Source organism: Oncorhynchus nerka, linkage group LG28, assembly GCF_034236695.1.
Source record: "Oncorhynchus nerka isolate Pitt River linkage group LG28, Oner_Uvic_2.0, whole genome shotgun sequence".
Taxonomy (NCBI): domain Eukaryota; kingdom Metazoa; phylum Chordata; class Actinopteri; order Salmoniformes; family Salmonidae; genus Oncorhynchus; species Oncorhynchus nerka.
Window position 1 is genome coordinate 81,027,889 of NC_088423.1, and position 18,436 is coordinate 81,046,324.

Sequence of the window (18,436 nt, forward strand, 5' to 3'; positions counted from 1 at the left end):
CTTGTTCTTCATGATGCTCTCTGCGCTTTTAACGGACCTCTGAGACTATCACAGTGCAGGTGCATTTATACGGAGACTTGATTACACACAGGTGGATTGTATTTATCATCATTAGTCATTTAGGTCAACATTGGATCATTCAGAGATCCTCACTGAACTTCTGGAGAGAGTTTGCTGCACTGAAAGTAAAGGGGCTGAATAATTTTGCACGCCCATTTTTTCAGTTTTTGATTTGTTAAAAAAGTTTGAAATATCCAATAAATATCGTTCCACTTCATGATTGTGTCCCACTTGTTGTTGATTCTTCACAAAAAAATACAGTTTTATATCTTTATGTTTGAAGCCTGAAATGTGGCAAAAGGTCGCAAAGTTCAAGGGGGCCGAATACTTTCGCAAGGCACTGTATATAATATCCCTTTGGATATTCTCACAGATTTATTATGAATCCTGTTATTATCAGGACAATATATATTGGTCATGGTTCCAGAGGGGCGCACAATGGGATTGCCTTGCAGTTCTCCAGCTGTATCCACTGAAACAGTGGTGGGTGCGTGAGTTTCAAGGCACGAGGGCAGGGGGCACGGGATGGCGCACAGAAGACTGACCTAGCCCATGGGGAAGGGAGGAGGAGGAAGGGGGAAGGGGGGGGCACCACCCACCCCGCCACTCTGGGTAGCACAGAGCAACACTTTAAGGGGCATTGCACTAATAATGGTGCTAACTAGGGAACCGTTCCCACTGTTCTTAGTGCCAGTCTGCACGGTCAAACTATTAGACCTCTCAGGCGTTTGTCAAAAGTTATACTTTAATCCAAAGTGGATTTAACGAAAAATGACACAGCACACATTTGTAAATCCCAAACTCTAAAAGTAATTGGAAAGATAGATACAAATTATTTGTGACATTGTGGTTACAATAAAGAATGTAAACAAGATGCTGTGTTTTTATTTACAGTAGTGATGGACAGCTGGTGACATTTTGAAAACAGGTTTTCAAACACTTGTAGCCCGATTAGCAAGACAATAGACTCTTTATAGCCTGGCTACTGTAGGTGTGAACATCCCCCTACCTGCAAAAAATGACATCACCAAAACTAAAGGTATTTTGGTTTCAGTGCATTTTCTTAAAAAAAAAAAAAGAATGATGATCCCGTAGGTGAAGAAGCCGGATGTGGCGGTCCTGGGTTGGCGTGGTTACACGTGATCTGCGGTTGTGAGGCCAGTTGGATGCCATTATTTGCCTGTTTGTGTTCCGCCTGTTAGCTTGCATGATTCTTGCCATCCTCCTTCGACCTCTCATCAACGAGCTGTTTTTGCCCACAGGACTGCTGACTGACTGGAGTTTTTTTGTTTGTGGCACCATTCTCTGTAAATCCTAGACACTGTCGTGCGTGAAAAGACCAGGAGGGCGCCTGGCACCGATCATAACACGCTTAGTCGCATAGGTCACTAGCTGTTCAATCGAACAGCAACTGAATGCCTCGATGCCTGCTTTACATAGTAATGCCACGGCCACGTAGGAGCGATCCAAGCAAGCCACTGTCTGTAGGAGCAATCCGTTTTCGTGAACAGGGTGGTGTACCTAATAAACTGACGGGTGAGTGCCTTATTGTCACATACACGGAATAGGTGCAGTGAAATGTGTTGTTTTACAGGGCTTCAGTCAGTTAGGGCCAGTGAACAGTGCGCATTACAATGGCACCCTATTCCCTATATAGTGCACTTCTTTTGACAAAAGTAGTGCACTGTATAAGTAAAAGGGTGCCATTTGGGACACACTCATGCTGTTGACATTGGCAGGGCCTGAGGCACTGTAGCACTTTTCTCATTCAGGTGTTGATGCCAAACTAGGTCCATCATCAGGTCTCATTACTGCTCCCTCCTAAAGGAAAACGAGACCTCACTTTCCTGTCATTGTGCTGCTTTCAGAACCCAGACACGCTGATATATGGATGGAGAGAGACTTCCATCACTTCCTAGTCTCAGATTTCTCTCAAGGGGCTTTATTGGCAGTGGAAACATGTTTACATTGCTAAAGTAAGTGGAATAGATATTAAACAAAAGTGAAATAAATAATCTGAAATTAACATTTCAAATGTTATATTGCTGGCTATGTACAGTGTTGTAACTATGCAAATAGTTGAAGTACGAAAGGGAAAATAAATAGACAGATCAATATAAACTGAAAGATTTTTCTGAGTTACAGTTCATATAAGGAAATCGGTCAATTGAAATAAATTCATGAGGCCCTAATCTATGGATTTCACATGACTGGGAATAGAGATATGCATCTGTTGGTCACTGATACCTTAAAAAAAGAGTAGGGACGTGGATCAGAAAACCAGTCACCCTTAGCCTCATGCAGCGCGACACATCTCCTTCGCGTAGAGTTGATCAGGCTGTTGATTGTGGCCTGTGGAATGTTGTCCCACTCCTTCAATGGCTGTGTAAAGATGATGGATTTTGGCGGGAACTGGAACATGCTGTCGTACACATCGATCCAGAGAAATCCAAACATGCTCAATGGATGACATGTCTGGTGAATATGCAGGCCATGGAAGAGCTGGGACATTTTCAGCTTCCAGGAATTATGTACAGATCCTTGCAACATGGGGCTGTGCATTATCATGCTGAAACACAAGGTGATGGCAGATGAATGGCACGATATTGGGCCTCAGGATCTCGTCATAGTATCTCTGTGCATTCAAATTGCCATCGATAAATTGAAATTGGGTTTGTTGTCCGTAGCTTATACCTGCCTATACCATAACCCCACCGTACCGTCCCCATGGGGTACTCTGTTTACAATGTTGACATCAGCAAACCGCTCCCCCACACAACGATGTCTGCCATCTGCCCGGTACAGTTGAAACTGGGATTCATCCATGAAGAGCACACTTCTCCAGCATGCCAGTGGCCATCCAAGGTGAGCATTTGCCCACTGAAGTCGGTTGCGATGCAGAATTGCAGTCAGGTCAAGACCCTGGTGAGGATGACGAGCACGCCGATGAGCTTCCCTGAGACTGTTCCTGACAGTTTGTGCAGAAATTCTTCAGTTGTGTAAACCCAGAGTTTTATCAGCTGTCCGTGTGGCTGGACTCCGACAATCCCGCAGGTGAAGAAGCTGGATGGGGAGGTCCTGGGCTGGCGTGGTTACATGTGGTCTCCGGTTGTGAGGCCGGTTGGAAGTACTGCCAAATTCTCTAAAACGACAGAGGTTATGGTAGAAAAATTAACAATAAATTCAGTTGTAACAGCTCTGGTGGACATTCCTGCAGTCAGGATGCCACTTGCACGCTCCCTCAAAATTTAGACATCTGCAGCGTTGTGTTGTGACCAAACTGCACATTTTAGAGAGGCCTTTTAATGTCTCCAGCACAAGGTGCACCTGTGCAATGATCACTCTGTTTAATCATCTTCTTGATATGCCACACCTGTCAGGTGGATGGATTGTCTTTACAAAGGAGAAATGCTCACTAACAGGGATGTTAACATATTTGTGCACAAAATTTGAGAAATATGTATTTTGTGCGTATGGAACATTTCTGGGATCTTTTATTTCAGCTCATGAAACATGGGACGAACATTTTACATGTTGCATTCATGTTTTGTTCAGTGTAGTTTGTATTTACAATGGTGTTTGCTTCCCTGACTGTCCTTTCTTTTAGAAACAGATCACAAATATTGCTGCTGTGCTGGCACACTGGTATTTCACCTCATAGATATGGGACTTTATCTAAATTGGATTTGTTTTTAAATTGTTTGTGGGTTTGTGTAATCTGAGGGAAATATGTGTCTCTAATATGGTCATACATTTGGCAGGAGGTTAGGAAGTGCAGCTCAGTTTCCACATTTTGTGGGCACATACCTGAGAACTAGTAGACAGGCTATGCCTATGGCGGCCTCTCTCAATAGCAAGGCTACGCTGATTTCCTTGCTTGTGGAACAGTTAGTGTTCAGGTATTCTGCCACTGTACTCTCTGTTTAGGGCCAAATAGCATTCCAGTATGCTTCATTTTTTGGGTAGTTCTTTCCATTGTGTCAAGTAATTGTGTTTTTGTTTTCTCATGATTTGGTTGGGTCTAATTATGTTGCTGTCCTAGGGCTCTGTGTGGTCTGTTTGTGTTTGTGAACAGAACGCCAGGACCAGCTTGCTGAGGAGACTGTTCTCTAGGTTAATCTCTCTGTAGGTGATTGCTTTGTTATGGAAGGTTTGGGAATCGCTTCCTTTTAAGTGGTTGTAAAACTTAACATCTCTTTTCTGGATTTTGATAATTAGTGGATATTGTCTGAATTCTGCCCTGCATTTATTATTTGGTGTTTTATGTTGTGCACAGAGGATGTTTTTGCTAAATCATCATCAACTAATGTTTTTGTGGAAGGTTAGTTAGCATGTGTGGGCTAATGCCTAATGTGCACAGGCCTGTGAGGATAAGTGTGATATACAGTTGAAGTCGGAAGTTTACATACACTTAGGTTGGAGTCATTAAAACTCGTTTTTCAACCACTCCACAAATTTCTTGTTAACAAACTATAGTAGTCGCTCTGGATAAGAGCGTCTGCTAAATGACTTAAATGTAAATGTAATGTAATCTACCTTGTGCATGACACAAGTCATGTTTCCAATAATTGTTTACAGACAGATTATTTCACTTATAATTCACTGTATCACAATTCCAATGGGTCAGAAGTTTACATACACTAAGATGACTGTGCCTTTAAACAGCTTGGAAAATTCCAGAAAATGTTGTCATGGCTTTAGAAGCTTCTGATAGGCTAATTGACATCATATGAGTCAGTTGGAGGTGTACCTGTGGATGTATTCAAGGCTGACCTTCAACTTCAGTGCCTCTTTGCTTGTCATGATGGGAAAATCAAAAGAGATCAGCAAAGCCCTCGACATAACCTGAAAGGCCACTCAGCAAGAAAGAAGCCACTGCTCCAGACTACGGTTTGCAACTGCACATGGGGACAAATATCGCACTTTTTGGAGAAATGTCCTCTGGTCTGATAAACAAAAATAGAACTGTTTGGCCATAATGACCATCGTTATGTTTGGAGGAAAAAGGGGGAAGCTTGCAAGCCAAAGAACACCATCCCAACCGTGAAGCATGGGGGTGACAGCATCATGTTGTGGGGGTGCTTTGCCGCAGGAGGGACTGGTGCACTTCACATAATAGATGGCATCATAAGGAAGGACAATTATTTGAAGAAATTGATGCAACATCTCTAGACATGAGTCAGGATGTTAAAGCTTGGTCGCAAGTGGGTCTTCCAAATGGACAATGACCTCAAGCATATTTATTTTATTTTGTTATACAATATACTTGCAGTGAAGCCGCTCAATAACTACATCATACCAGTCATCCAACAGATTCCCATTTAGAGTGACACACAGAAGCATCCAGGGTCAATGCCCTGCTCAAGGGCATGTTGACCGATCTACCACCAAGCCAAAAAATGTGAACCCGAACACTCCAATCTCCCCCCACAGTTCCCCCAATAGCTCTCCCTCAACCATTCAAGACCCCTTCCACAGTCTCCCCCCCAGGAAGAAAAAAAACAAAACAAAACAATTAATTCCATTCCCCACCCCCCAAGAACCCCCCAATGCACCAATAACCAAGAGAATGAACTAATGAGAAAAAAGGTAAAGACAGAAGAAAACAGCTAACAACAATTTAAAAAATAAAATAATAATAATAATACATTTAACACTAAGGACATCAAGGACAACTAAAATCATAACAGCAATGCCAACTGTATGTTTGTGTGCATGTCTGGCACTATTACATGTATGTGTGTGTTCTTCTATGTGTTTATTTGAATGGGAGTGTGTGTATATGCATGTGTACAAACACCTGCACGGCATCAGCCTCAGGCAAACCGGCATTAGTTGTAAAAACACTGCCACTTAGTGTCATTCAAATGTACTTTTTATGATGTTTTATTTTGACAATTTTTTAACTTTATCTTTGACCATCATTCTATCTCTCACACAGCAACTCCACTTCCACTTGTCTCCAATTCCACATTCCAACCCTCAGCTTCCCTCAGCCCATCCCATCTATCTCTGCTGGCCACCCACAGCCCATCCCATCTATCTCTGCTGGCCACCCACAGCCCATCCCATCTATCTCTGCTGGCCACCCACAGTCCATCCCATCTATCTCTGCTGGCCACCCACAGCCCATCCCATCTATCTCTGCTGGCCACCCACAGCCCATCCCATCTATCTCTGCTGGCCACCCACAGCCCATCCCATCTATCTCTGCTGGCCACCCACAGCCCATCCCATCTATCTCTGCTGGCCACCCACAGCCCATCCCATCTATCTCTGCTGGCCACCCTCAGCCCATCCCATCTATCTCTGCTGGCCACCCACTTCGTGTTTCTATGCAACACATGTCTTTCAACTATGCTGTGATGTTTAACGTACAATTTCAATCTATCTAATCAAATAGAATCCACAGATTGCGAGTTGAAGATAAATACTTTTACTAAGACTATTAGTAATTGACTGATCCGGTCTCTCCAGATCTCCTAACAGTACTATTTCTAGGGTCAATTTTAGATCAATGCTATGCATTTTCAGCGATTCCTGAACCTGAGACCAGAAACAGGCTACCCGAGGGCAATACCAAAATAAATGGTAAATGAACCCAAGCATACTTCCAAAGTTGTGGCAAAATGGCTTAAGGACAACAAAGTCAAGGTATTGGAGTGGCCATCACAAAGCCCTGACCTCAATCCTATAGAAAATTTGTGGGCAGAACTGAAAAAGCGTGTGCGAGCAAGGAGGCCTACAAACCTGACTCAGTTACACCAGCTCTGTCAGGAGGAATGGGCCAAAATTCACCCAACTCATTGTGGGAGGCTTGTGGAAGGCATCCCGAAATGTCTGACCCAAGTTAAATCATTTAAAGGCAATGCTACCAAATACTAATTGAGAGTATGTAAACTTCTGACACACTGAGAATGTGATGAAAGAAATAAAAGATGAAATAAATCATTCTCTCTACTATTACTCTGACATTTCACATTCTTAAAATAAAGTGGTGATCCTAACTGACCTAAGACAGGGAATTCTTACTAGGATTAAATGTCAGGAATTGTGAAAAACTGAGTTTAAATGTATTTGGCTAAGGTGTATGTAAACTTCTGACTTCAACTGTGTTCAACTTGTATAACTTCCCTCTCCACTGTGGATAGATAGACTACCTGTTAGAGACCATGAGCCCACCAGTGAGCGAGAGGAGGCCATTTCAACATATATTTCTAAGTTGTACTTCAACAGGATAGTTGGGCTCAGATTGAACAAAGGGCCTATTGAGAGCCCTGATGTTTTTAGGTGAATAAAGTCCTTTTAGATTCTAACGAGTACAGGGAGTGTAAGAGAGTCAAAGAGAGCACGGAGAGGATGCTTTTACAGTGGTCCTCATTTTACATAAGTTAACTTAACCCACCAACAGACACTAGAGAGAGTGTATGTTCTTGTGGGTTTACTTTGGTCATTATTGTAGAATTACGTTTCGCACGGTTTGTTTCCTTCCCTAAAGAAGTGATCTGATTTAAGATCGACACCACAGAGCACGCAATCTTCACCATCTGATACCAAACAAAACCTGATGTGAATTTCAATGCTCAACAGACGTAAACATGCACTTATGGCAGGCTGATACTGAGCAGATCCCACCTGGGTCATTGCTTTTCAGATGAAATTTCAAGAGGAGAGGATCAGAAGCAATCTGTTCTCTAATTGTATAGACTTTCACTACTTCCTTCCATCTGAAAATAAATGAGAAAAGGAAATGAACAAGTCTCCTATAGGTCGATTTAGTGGGTGTGGCTGTAGTTAAATGTGCTAGTAAAGGCCTTCACTTCCGCTACCATGGAGACCAGCATGCTCAATATACAATGCCGAGATGGCCTTCTGCTCAGGGACCTTTACACAGTCATTCCCACTCTCCTTGGCATCTAACTCTTTCCCATTCTCTCTTTCTCTCGCTCTCTTGCTTTCTCGCTAACTGGCATGCAAGTTGACGCAAGTGTATACACACACACACACACACACACACCAGAAATCTATATCTGAGCCTTCCTCTTCCCTCTCAGTGTAATTTAATCAGGAAGATGCTGTGGCCTCTAGCAACAGGACATGACGCAGAGACAGATGTGCAATAAACCTGAATAAGCCACGATGCTGAATTAGATATGGGCCGCTCTCATGACTAGACTGTACATAGGCATAATAAAGGGGCTTGAATGATGTTGAAGGGAAGTTGAGTGAATGTTGTTTAGACATATCATTGTACCTGACCTATATAACACTTCAAACCTGTCCTCAGACAGAATGTATATTATAGCCTGTTTTTTAATCCTTGTCTTTTCGTTAGAGGAGTAGAGCATTGTGTGTCTGTATGGCTGTGTGTAGATGGATATGGCGTCCTTGTTTATGACTGTGTGTATATCTCAATGTAGAGTATAATGTAAATGCCATGATTGTGATTCAGTGTGCGTTATGTTCTCCCTCTCCGTTTCAGAGTGTGGAGGAGCACTGTGCATTTGTCAGCGTGGTGAGCTGCAGCCTGTGTGTGTTCCTGGCTGTGTTTGTGCTGGTGTGTACAGAGACCCTGACACAGCGCTGGAGGAGACTGCTGGGTCTGGTGGTCTGGGCCACTCACCTCACCATGGGATTCACCTTCATCTTCAGCGGACCCCTCATCCTGCCCTGGGACCAGGTATACACTCGCTCGAAATAAAGGTTGCACGACAACCTATTGGCTTTCAAAATAAATGTTTGGTAATTATTCTAATCAAAGGAGATATTTTTTATTGTTGATTTCTTCAAAACCATCAAACTTTATTAATAATTACTGCAGTAATAGAGTGTTAATGGTCATCCAATAGTATAGAGTTAAAGCCCAATAAATAAACGGGATTCAGTTATAACTCTTCATTGTCTTCCTTGTGACGAAGACAGACACGTGAAATTATACAAAGGTACATTGTGCTCTCATGCAACAGATATATGTCTAGTTCATTTACTGCTTGTTTATGCAGAAATACTAATCCAATATAGGATTCTAAGCCCTTCCCTCAGAATGATGGAGTCCAGTATTCATCTGCCGTATGGGATAAATAAACTGGAGATTGGGTCCCCCTGACACCGACAGACAGGCACACAGACACTAATCACGGAATGGAATGCAGTCTTTAGGTTATCACCAAGTCATGGTAAATCTACTGTCAGCGTTAACACAGACACATGAGAGTTCAAAGAGCCCTATTCTGTTGCCTCTAAGAAAAACAGTGTTTTAGGAATACATTGTAATATAAAGTCATGTGATTAACATAATGTTGTAATTATATGACACCCACTTCCTTTGTCCTCTTCCTCTTCTCCTCCATCTACAAAACCAGCCAGTTTATTAGGTACACCCATCTAGTACCGGTCGGACCCCCATTTACTGAATTCTTCAGGCATGGATTCTACAAGGTGTAGCATTCAAGCGTTGTGCAATTGGTATCTAGGAACCTAACTTGTGCCAGGGAAACATTAGCCATACCATTACACCACCTCCACCAGCCTGTATCGTTGAGACCAGGCAGGATGGGGCCATGGACTCATGCTGCTTACGCCAAATCCTTACTTTGGTCATTGTTGCAAAATTACGATTCACACAGTTTCTGTTTCCTTCCCTGAAGAAGTTATCTGATTTAAGAACTACCCCACAGAGCATGCAACCTTCTCCATGTGATAACAAACAAAACCTGATGTGAATTTAAATTCACATCAGTTGGCAGTGGTGTAATGGTATAGGGAATATTTTTCTGGCACACGTTAGATTCCTTGATACCGATTGAGCAACATTTGAACGCCACACCTTGTAGAATCCATGCCCTGATGAATTCAGGCTGTTCTGGAGGCAAAGGGGCACCGACAATCATACCATGCTCAGTTGTTAGGGCACCTAATTTGTCCATTCTAACGTTCAATTGAACAGTAACTGAATGCCTTGATGTCTGTCTGCCTTCTTTATATAGCAAGCCATGGCTACGTGACTCACTGTCTGTAGGAGCGAACCATTTTTGTGAACGTAAACTACATAATAAACTGGCCTCTGAATGTACCTACATTATTTTCACACATGAACAGAAGCATCAAAATGTGATATTTGTCTAGTTATAGCATATCTTGCCAGTACACTGAGGTGACAGTTGTCCAGTAAAACCACTTGTTCTTTGGGTGTAGTGCTGCCAATCCGAGACTCATTCCCCACACTGTGTTTCGTGTCATATCAGTCTGACCTATCTCTCTCTCTCCTTTTCTCCTGTAGGTTCCCTTCTTCCTGTTCATCATCTTCACAGTGTACACCATGCTGCCATTCCAGATGTCCTATGCTGTGGTGCTCAGTGTGATCTCCTCACTCTCTCACATCATGGTCCTCACTCTACGCCTCACTGTCTTCAACACCCAAGATCCCAGCCCCTTTCTGGCCAATCAGGTGTGTTATTAGTTATGCTGTTGGTAACAATTATACATGATCTCCTGGTGAGGATTCTCTGAAAACAGACAATAAAATGCTTATGCTGTGCAGCTAGGATGTAATGTCGGTCCCTCTGTCCCCCAGCTGCTGTCCAATGCGGTGGTGTTTCTGTGTGGCAGTGTGGTGGGGGCCTTCCATAAGGTCCTGATGGAGAGAGCACTAAGACAGACCTTCCAGGATACACTCAGATGTCTGGGCATCCGCATGAAGCTGGAGATAGAAAAGAGACAACAGGTGAGAACATCTTATCAGACACTCTGCTATCTTCTTGATTTAGTTATTTACCTTTAAGGAAAGACCCTTGAGGTTAGAAACCTATTTGGCGAGGGCAATCTCCCAGTGTATCAGAAATCCTGGAAATCATGGTCTGGTTGAATAAGATGCTTTTGGTGTCTCTTTCTGAACAGAGGCTGACCTGACTGAATATAGGAAGTATGAAAGACTAATAAAAGTTAATAGTGTTAGGCTAAAATGTGTTGTCATAATAGCACTGGTTAATTTTTTACTTCATTTAAGACCAGCAGCCTTGTTGTTTTCTAGCTTGTATTTTTCATTACGATGATCAAATCCCCCTCATATTAAATTTAATTGTAATGATTATTTAAGTAGATGTCTGTGTGTGCTCCGTTAGTAAAAACGGGTGTCTGTTTCAAATGGCTTTTTAACCATCATTTTTTTCATTTGTAATAATAGTTCCTTAGGAAATGACACCACACTCCGTGAGAGAGAGGAGGCCGCTGGCTGCTCTGTTGCCTAGCAGGACAGAATGGAATGATATAATCGTTAACATTTGAACCGGCTCTGTTCTACTCTGTTGTATTGAGCCCGAAAAAAGGAGCAGTGCCACAGGGGTTAGCCAAAGAGCACAGGCACCATAAATAAAGAGAAGAGGGAAGGGAGGGTTTGAAATGGGTCTCAACACTGAGCACTATGCCATTGTTCTCTAGACCCAGTCAGATAGAATCTGCCAGATCAATTACAGCACAGAGCTGAGCTGACTGAACCGAATCAAGGCCACTTTGTGCAGAATGACTTTCCATGCTTTACGGTTTACTGGAAAACCTGCTCCAGTCATTTGAACCAGGAGGTGGTAATCTATCTGGGAGAGTATGTAGGCCTAAGCAGTTGCCCCGTGACACTGATCTTGGGTTAGTTTTATGTTTCTTCCACTAATGGTTAAGGTTAGGATTTGATCCTAGATCTGTACCCAGGCCCCCCCCCCCCCCCCCCATGGATGCAGCCAAACCAGAGAGGAAAGATAGTAGTCCAGTGCCTCAGTATTGCATCATACGGGTGAACAGGAATTATGATGGGGTCAATGGGGATTGAAGAATGATTTCCTGAGACATCTCCTTATTAACTTCTTAGATTCTCATCTCACCTGACTCTATTCCATTCCAGAGGCTCTCAATGCAATGTTCTATCTGTCTGTTGACTGGCTGTACAACCAGACTGGCAGCACAATGATTATAAAGCTTTTAACAGTAATCTAAGTGAATGGGGCCCTTGTTAGTGGAGTTACCAGATCAGCAAGACACTCTGACAGCTGGTTGATACTCAGATTGGGTTTCTCCCAGATTGGATGGGTTCATGACCCTTTGTCTATCGGACAGTGTGTGTGGTTGGGTGGGTGTGGTGTGTTGATGCTAACGTGTGTGTGCGTGCGTAGGAGAACCTGCTGCAGTCTGTGCTGCCGGTCTACATCTCCATGAAGATGAAGCTGGCCATCATGGAGCGTCTGCAAGACTGCAAGGACAAAGAAGAGCAGCAACGACTCGTCAAAGACAACAACTTCCACAGTCTCTACGTCAAGAGACACGAGAACGTCAGGTACAGAACAACAATAGCCTGTCAAGGACTAAGAATATGACTGAGAAACATACAGCATGTTGAAATAACCTGTTATGTTCGAAGAAAATTACTAAGAAACACAGTAGAATCCTATCCTTTGCCTGTCACTCATTGCCTGTCAAACTAAGCACGGTTTTCAGTCTACCAAATAACATACATGGAAAATATTTCCCCAACCCAAATGTTCTCTTGAATGAAACTCCACTTTCGGCTTTAGCCTTTGATTTTCTCTTTCCCTGCCTTTACATTTTGGCTCTTCTGCTTTTCGACTTTAACACAAGTGTATACACCCGTATGTTATACTAGGGAACGGCCCAATACATCACCGGGGCCAAGCTTTCTTCCATCCAGGACCTCTATACTAGGCGGTGTCAGAGGAAGGCCCTAAAAACTGTCGAAGACTCCAGCCACCCTAGTCATAGACTGTTTTATCATTCTACCGCACGACAAGTGGTACTGGAGCACCAAGTCTAGGTCTAAGAGGCTTCTAAATGGCTTCTACCCCCAAGCCATAAGAATCCTGAACAGCTAATCTAATGGCTACCCAGACTATTTACAATGCCCTCCCCCTTCCATGCTGCTGCTACTCTCTGTTATTATCTATGCATAGTCACTTTAATAACTCTACCTACATGTATAAATTACCTCAACACCGGTGCCCCCGCACATTGACTCTGTATATAGTCCCGCTATTGTTATTTACTGCTGCTCTTTAATTATTTGTTATTCTTATCTCATACTTTTTTTGTTGTATTTTCTTAAAACTGCATTGTTGGTTAAGGGCTTGTAAGTACGCATTCCACTGTAAGGTCTACTACACCTGTTGTATTTGGCACATGTGACAGATTCTGGTTTTGAAATTGTGTTTCCATTGCTAGGGAAGAGCAGAATCAGTTGCTTTGTGAGAAGATGTTAAAGTTCACACTTAGCCATTGTTGTGTAAATGCCAGCTGAAAAGTACCAGTGGCCTGGCTTTGGCCCCAAGTAAGAGCAGGTCCTCCGGATCCATGGTCCAGTGAGACCCGGGTGCCGGCCCGCAAAGATGGAAACAAAAGTCTGAGCCTTGGGTAAAACACTGGGTTAAATCATATGTTGCGTGTGTGCTTTGAATAGTTAGTATAGTTTGTGATCTCTAATTGTTTTCATTTAATTTCCCCTGATATCCTCTGGCCCCGAGGACTGGAGTTGCCCATCCCTGCTCTGGGAGGTCTTTTTACACTCACAATGCCCAGTCAGTTCTCATGGAATTTAGCATGACAGTGTTAGCTGAGCATTGACCCAGATGAGGCCTTTTGTTTTATGGGCATTCATTTAGAAAGTGCTGACAGACATTGGCTTTGTAGCCTATCCAGTGAACCTTGGCAGATGGCTCAATAGATTCCCTAAGTTTTAGACTCTGAAATTGCTTACAGACTGTACTGTACCTTCTACCTTCCTGGATAGAGAGGGAGCCAATTTGTTGACCAAATTAAGGTCAACACAGCAACACTCTTCAATCTTCTCAGTAGCCTGACAAACTGACATTTGTAACTTCCTGGTTGATTTGTTGATAAGTTTAGGCTCATAATCAATATGATTTCATAGAAAAGGAAGGACATTTAAACGGTCTGATATGAGAAGGCCTTGTGAAGATCAGACTGTATCATGTGCTGCTGTGGCTCGGCTAGTGATGAATCCTCATTTAAGCCCTTTGGTGTTACTGGGAATTATAGCCCAACCACTTCCACGTTTGATCCTTGTAATGACACAAGACATGCTTGTCATTAGACATGTTCTTTCCAAGGAAACACCTGGATGTTTGTCAGTCAGAGTTACTGGGCGGCCATGGTTCTCTGGTCTGCCTAGCGAGCAATAGGCTAACGTTAGTTACTTTAATGAGGACTGACCTTGGCAGTAGTTAGCTCTCTGAGCCCTGGTAATGAGCCAGTGATTAGGCTGTGGCGGCTGAATGTGTGGTGGCCTGGGTCAGGTGCTCTGTGTGGAGGATAGGGTTAACAACAAGCTTATAGCACTTCCAATCAGTGTACAGTGCAGTGCTTCCTCTATGATTTTTTTTTTCAGGAGCTGTGGCAAAGTTAGCATTGTGGGGGTGGGGGGGGGGGAGTGTTAGTGGGGGTGGCCAATGACAAACGTTTTAGTGGTTGTCCTCTAGGCTACAGACAATTTATTTTATGTTTTCATTTTATGTTTTTGATTTCATGTAATTCTATACATTTTGTCATGGACGGAGAGAACATTTTACAGTTTTAAAGATAGTTTCCTGCAATTTGTTGAACACTTTTTTGTTTACTACATGATTCCATATGTATGTGTTATTTCATAGTTTTGATGTCTTCACTATGATTCTACAATGTAGAAAATAGTACAAATTAAGAAACCCTGGAATGAGTAGGTGTGTACAAACTTTTGACTGGTACTGTATATATATATATATATGTGTATGTATGTATGTATATAATTTTTTAAATCATATATTTTGGAGTGGAGGCAACGATGCTGCTACATGAATATAGGGAAAACACTGCTGTAGTTTGTCTTAGAGCCAAACCCCTTAGCACGATCTCCCTTCAACTCAGTCTTCACCTCCTCTCTAGCCCCATATGATTACTGTTCACCCAGGATAGCTGTAATCAGTTATCCCCACTCCATTTCAACACCCCAGGAGTCAACCGGCGGCAGGGTAGCCTAGTGGTTAGAGCGTTGGACTAGTAACCAAAAGGTTGTAAGTTCAAATCCCCGAGCTGACAAGGTACACAATCTGTCGTTCTGCCCCTGAACAGGCAGTTAACCCACTGTTCCTAGGCCGTCATTGAAAATAAGAATTTGTTCTTAACTGACTTGCCTAGTAAAATAAAGGTCAAATAAAAAAAATAAACGTTATCTGACAATGACACCCTTGTTTAGTGATACAACAACATCAGAGGGATTAATCAGTGTAGCGGCCAGCCCGGCCGTATCCATGCAGACAACAGGTTTCATTATGACACTGATGTCTTGACCCCATATGTCCTGAGTCGGTCGTGATCAGTAAGCATGAAATGCAAGAAAATGCTTGGAAACTATGTGCAACAGGGAGGGACCATCTAAACTTGTCCAATAATGAATGCTTCTTGTTTCATTTTGCACGCTGTGTGTCTTAATGAACACACCCTTGGCTTTTCTCTTTTTGCAGTATTCTGTATGCTGACATTGTGGGCTTCACCCGATTGGCCAGCGACTGCTCTCCGAAGGAGCTGGTCATCATGCTCAACGAGCTTTTTGGGAAGTTTGACCAGATTGCAAAGGTGAGTTAATAATTTGTAAGATTTGCACCTTTAGTTAAATTAACACGGACTTTTCAGCTTTTATTTTTCAGCTTTTATTTAATATTTAGCTACATTTGTACGTTTATTACGATAAGACTGCAGTGTGGTAATGCATAATCCACTTGTTATGTGGCATTAATCAGTACTTGCTTCATCATAATAAATCAAATAATAACATTTGTATTTTATAGAGTGCGTTTCATGACACAGATCATCTCTGATACTTAAAAACAAGTACATGTAGTTCTTGGGCTGGACACGTATGGATGTGTTTCGTGTTTGGTTGTTCAGGAGAACTTCTGATACCTTGTTTGTGTTTATGCTAAATCCAGTTGACATGTCTGCTTCTTTATTTCTTTATTTCACCTTTATTTAACCAGGAAGGGCTCATTGAGATTTAAAATCACTTTTTCAAGAGCGTCCTGGCCAAGATAGGCAGCACCAAGTCATTACAAAAATTACAGACAAACAACATGAAAAACTACAAGTAATCTACTTCTTAGATGGTCTATGTGGTATTTTTCTGTTTCATTCTTCAGGAGAACGAGTGCATGAGAATCAAGATTTTGGGAGACTGCTACTACTGTGTGTCTGGCCTGCCTGTCTCCCTGCCCATGCATGCCAAGAACTGTGTGAAGATGGGTCTGGACATGTGTGAGGCCATCAAGTGAGTTCAGAGGAGCCCCAAGGCATTCTGGGGGGAAAACAATTACTTAAACACCTTCTGGTTAGTTCCAGGACTTTAGCAACATGTATTCTCATTAGATTGTGAGCTAAATAGCGTATAGTAAATAAAATGTGTTAGTCGGGTAGGGAGGGTAGTGTTATTGTATAACGCAAGGGGGACCTTCTGGCCTAAGTAGTAGGTGTTGATATGAGTTGTCTGGGTCAATGATGGTTATGAGAGTGAGTTAGTTCTATAATCAGGTGTTGTGGAGGACTGGAGGGTCTGTCAAAGGAAGGCTTTATCATGGCTCCTCTCTGCACTGTTGGACAATCAAATCACATTTCATTTGTTACATGCTTCGTAAACAACAGGTGTAGACTAACAGTGAAATGCTTACTTAGGGTTCCTTTTCCAACAATGCAGAGTTAAAGATACCGTAAATTAAATACAAATTAGAAATAGTGACACAAGGAATAAATACACAGTCCATAACAATAACGAGTAAAAATAACATGGCTATATAAAGGAAGTACCAGTACTGAAGCGATGTGCAGGGGTACGAGGTAATAGCATGGCTATATACAGGAAGTACCAGTACTGAGGTGATGTGAGGGGTATGAGGTAATAACATGGCTATATACAGGAAGTACCAATACTGAGGCGAAGTGCAGGGGTACGAGGTAATAACATGGCTATATACAGGAAGTACCAATACTGAGGCGATGTGCAGGGGTACGAGGTAATAACATGGCTATATACAGGAAGTACCAATACTGAGGTGATGTGCAGGGGTACGAGGTAATAACATGGCTATATACAGGAAGTACCAGTACTGAGGTGATGTGCAGGGGTACGAGGTAATAACATGGCTATATACAGGAAGTACCAGTACTGAGGCGATGTGCAGGGGTACGAGGTAATAGCATGGCTATATACAGGAAGTACCAATACTGAGGTGATGTGAGGGGTACGAGGTAATAACATGGCTATATACAGGAAGTACCAATACTGAGGCGAAGTGCAGGGGTACGAGGTAATAACATGGCTATATACAGGAAGTACCAGTACTGAGGTGATGTGCAGGGGTACGAGGTAATAACATGGCTATATACAGGAAGTACCAATACTGAGGCGATGTGCAGGGGTACGAGGTAATAACATGGCTATATACAGGAAGTACCAATACTGAGGTAATGTGCAGGGGTACGAGGTAATAACATGGCTATATACAGGAAGTACCCGTACTGAGGCGATGTGCAGGTGTACGAGGTAATAACATGGCTATATACAGGAAGTACCCGTACTGAGGCGATGTGCAGGTGTACGAGGTAATAACATGGCTATATACAGGAAGTACCAGCACTGAGGCGATGTGCAGGGGTACGAGGTAATCGAGGTAGTTGTGTACTGTACATATAGGGAGGGGTAAAGTGACTAGGCAACAGTATAGATAATAGACCGTAGCAGCAGCGTATGTGGTGAGGAAACTATGCAGTTTTTTGTTTTTTTACGTGTTATTTCTTACATTAGTACCCAAGGTCATCTTAGGTTTCATTACATACAGTCGAGAAGAACTACTGAATATAAGATCAGCGTCAACTCACCATCAGTACGACTAAGAATATGTTTTCCGCGACGCGGATCCTGTGTTCTGCCTTACAAACAGGCCAACGGAATTGATTCCAGGCAGCGACCCCAAAAAACGACTTCGTAAAAGAGGGAAACGTAGCGGTCTTCTGGTCAGACTCCGGACACGGGCACATCGTGCACCACTCCCTAGCATTCTTCTTGCCAATGTCCAGTCTCTTGACAACAAGGTTGATGAAATCCGAGCAAGGGTAGCATTCCAGAGGGACATCAGAGACTGTAACGTTCTCTGCTTCACGGAAACATGGCTCACTGGAGAGCCGCTATCCGGGGCGGTGCAGCCAACGGGTTTCTCCACGCATCGCGCCGACAGAAACAAACATCTTTCTGGTAAGAAGAGTGGCGGGGGGCGTATGCCTCATGACTAACGAGACATGGTGTGATGAAGGAAACATACAGGAACTCAAATCCTTCTGT

At 42.9% G+C, this 18,436-nt stretch overlaps 1 protein-coding gene across 3 annotated transcripts in view; it reads left to right on the top strand.

Moving 5' to 3' along the window:
* The window catches only part of LOC115113769 (adenylate cyclase type 2-like), a 68,500-nt gene that overhangs the window by 33,694 nt on the left and 16,370 nt on the right, over nucleotides 1-18,436 (top strand). For all 3 annotated transcript variants that reach the window (XM_029641749.2, XM_029641750.2, XM_029641751.2), the window contains 6 exons: nucleotides 8,543-8,740; nucleotides 10,340-10,507; nucleotides 10,634-10,783; nucleotides 12,219-12,379; nucleotides 15,573-15,684; nucleotides 16,245-16,372. In XM_029641749.2, the coding sequence (XP_029497609.1) occupies nucleotides 8,543-8,740; nucleotides 10,340-10,507; nucleotides 10,634-10,783; nucleotides 12,219-12,379; nucleotides 15,573-15,684; nucleotides 16,245-16,372 (917 nt within the window). The remainder of the gene's footprint in view (nucleotides 1-8,542; nucleotides 8,741-10,339; nucleotides 10,508-10,633; nucleotides 10,784-12,218; nucleotides 12,380-15,572; nucleotides 15,685-16,244; nucleotides 16,373-18,436) is intronic.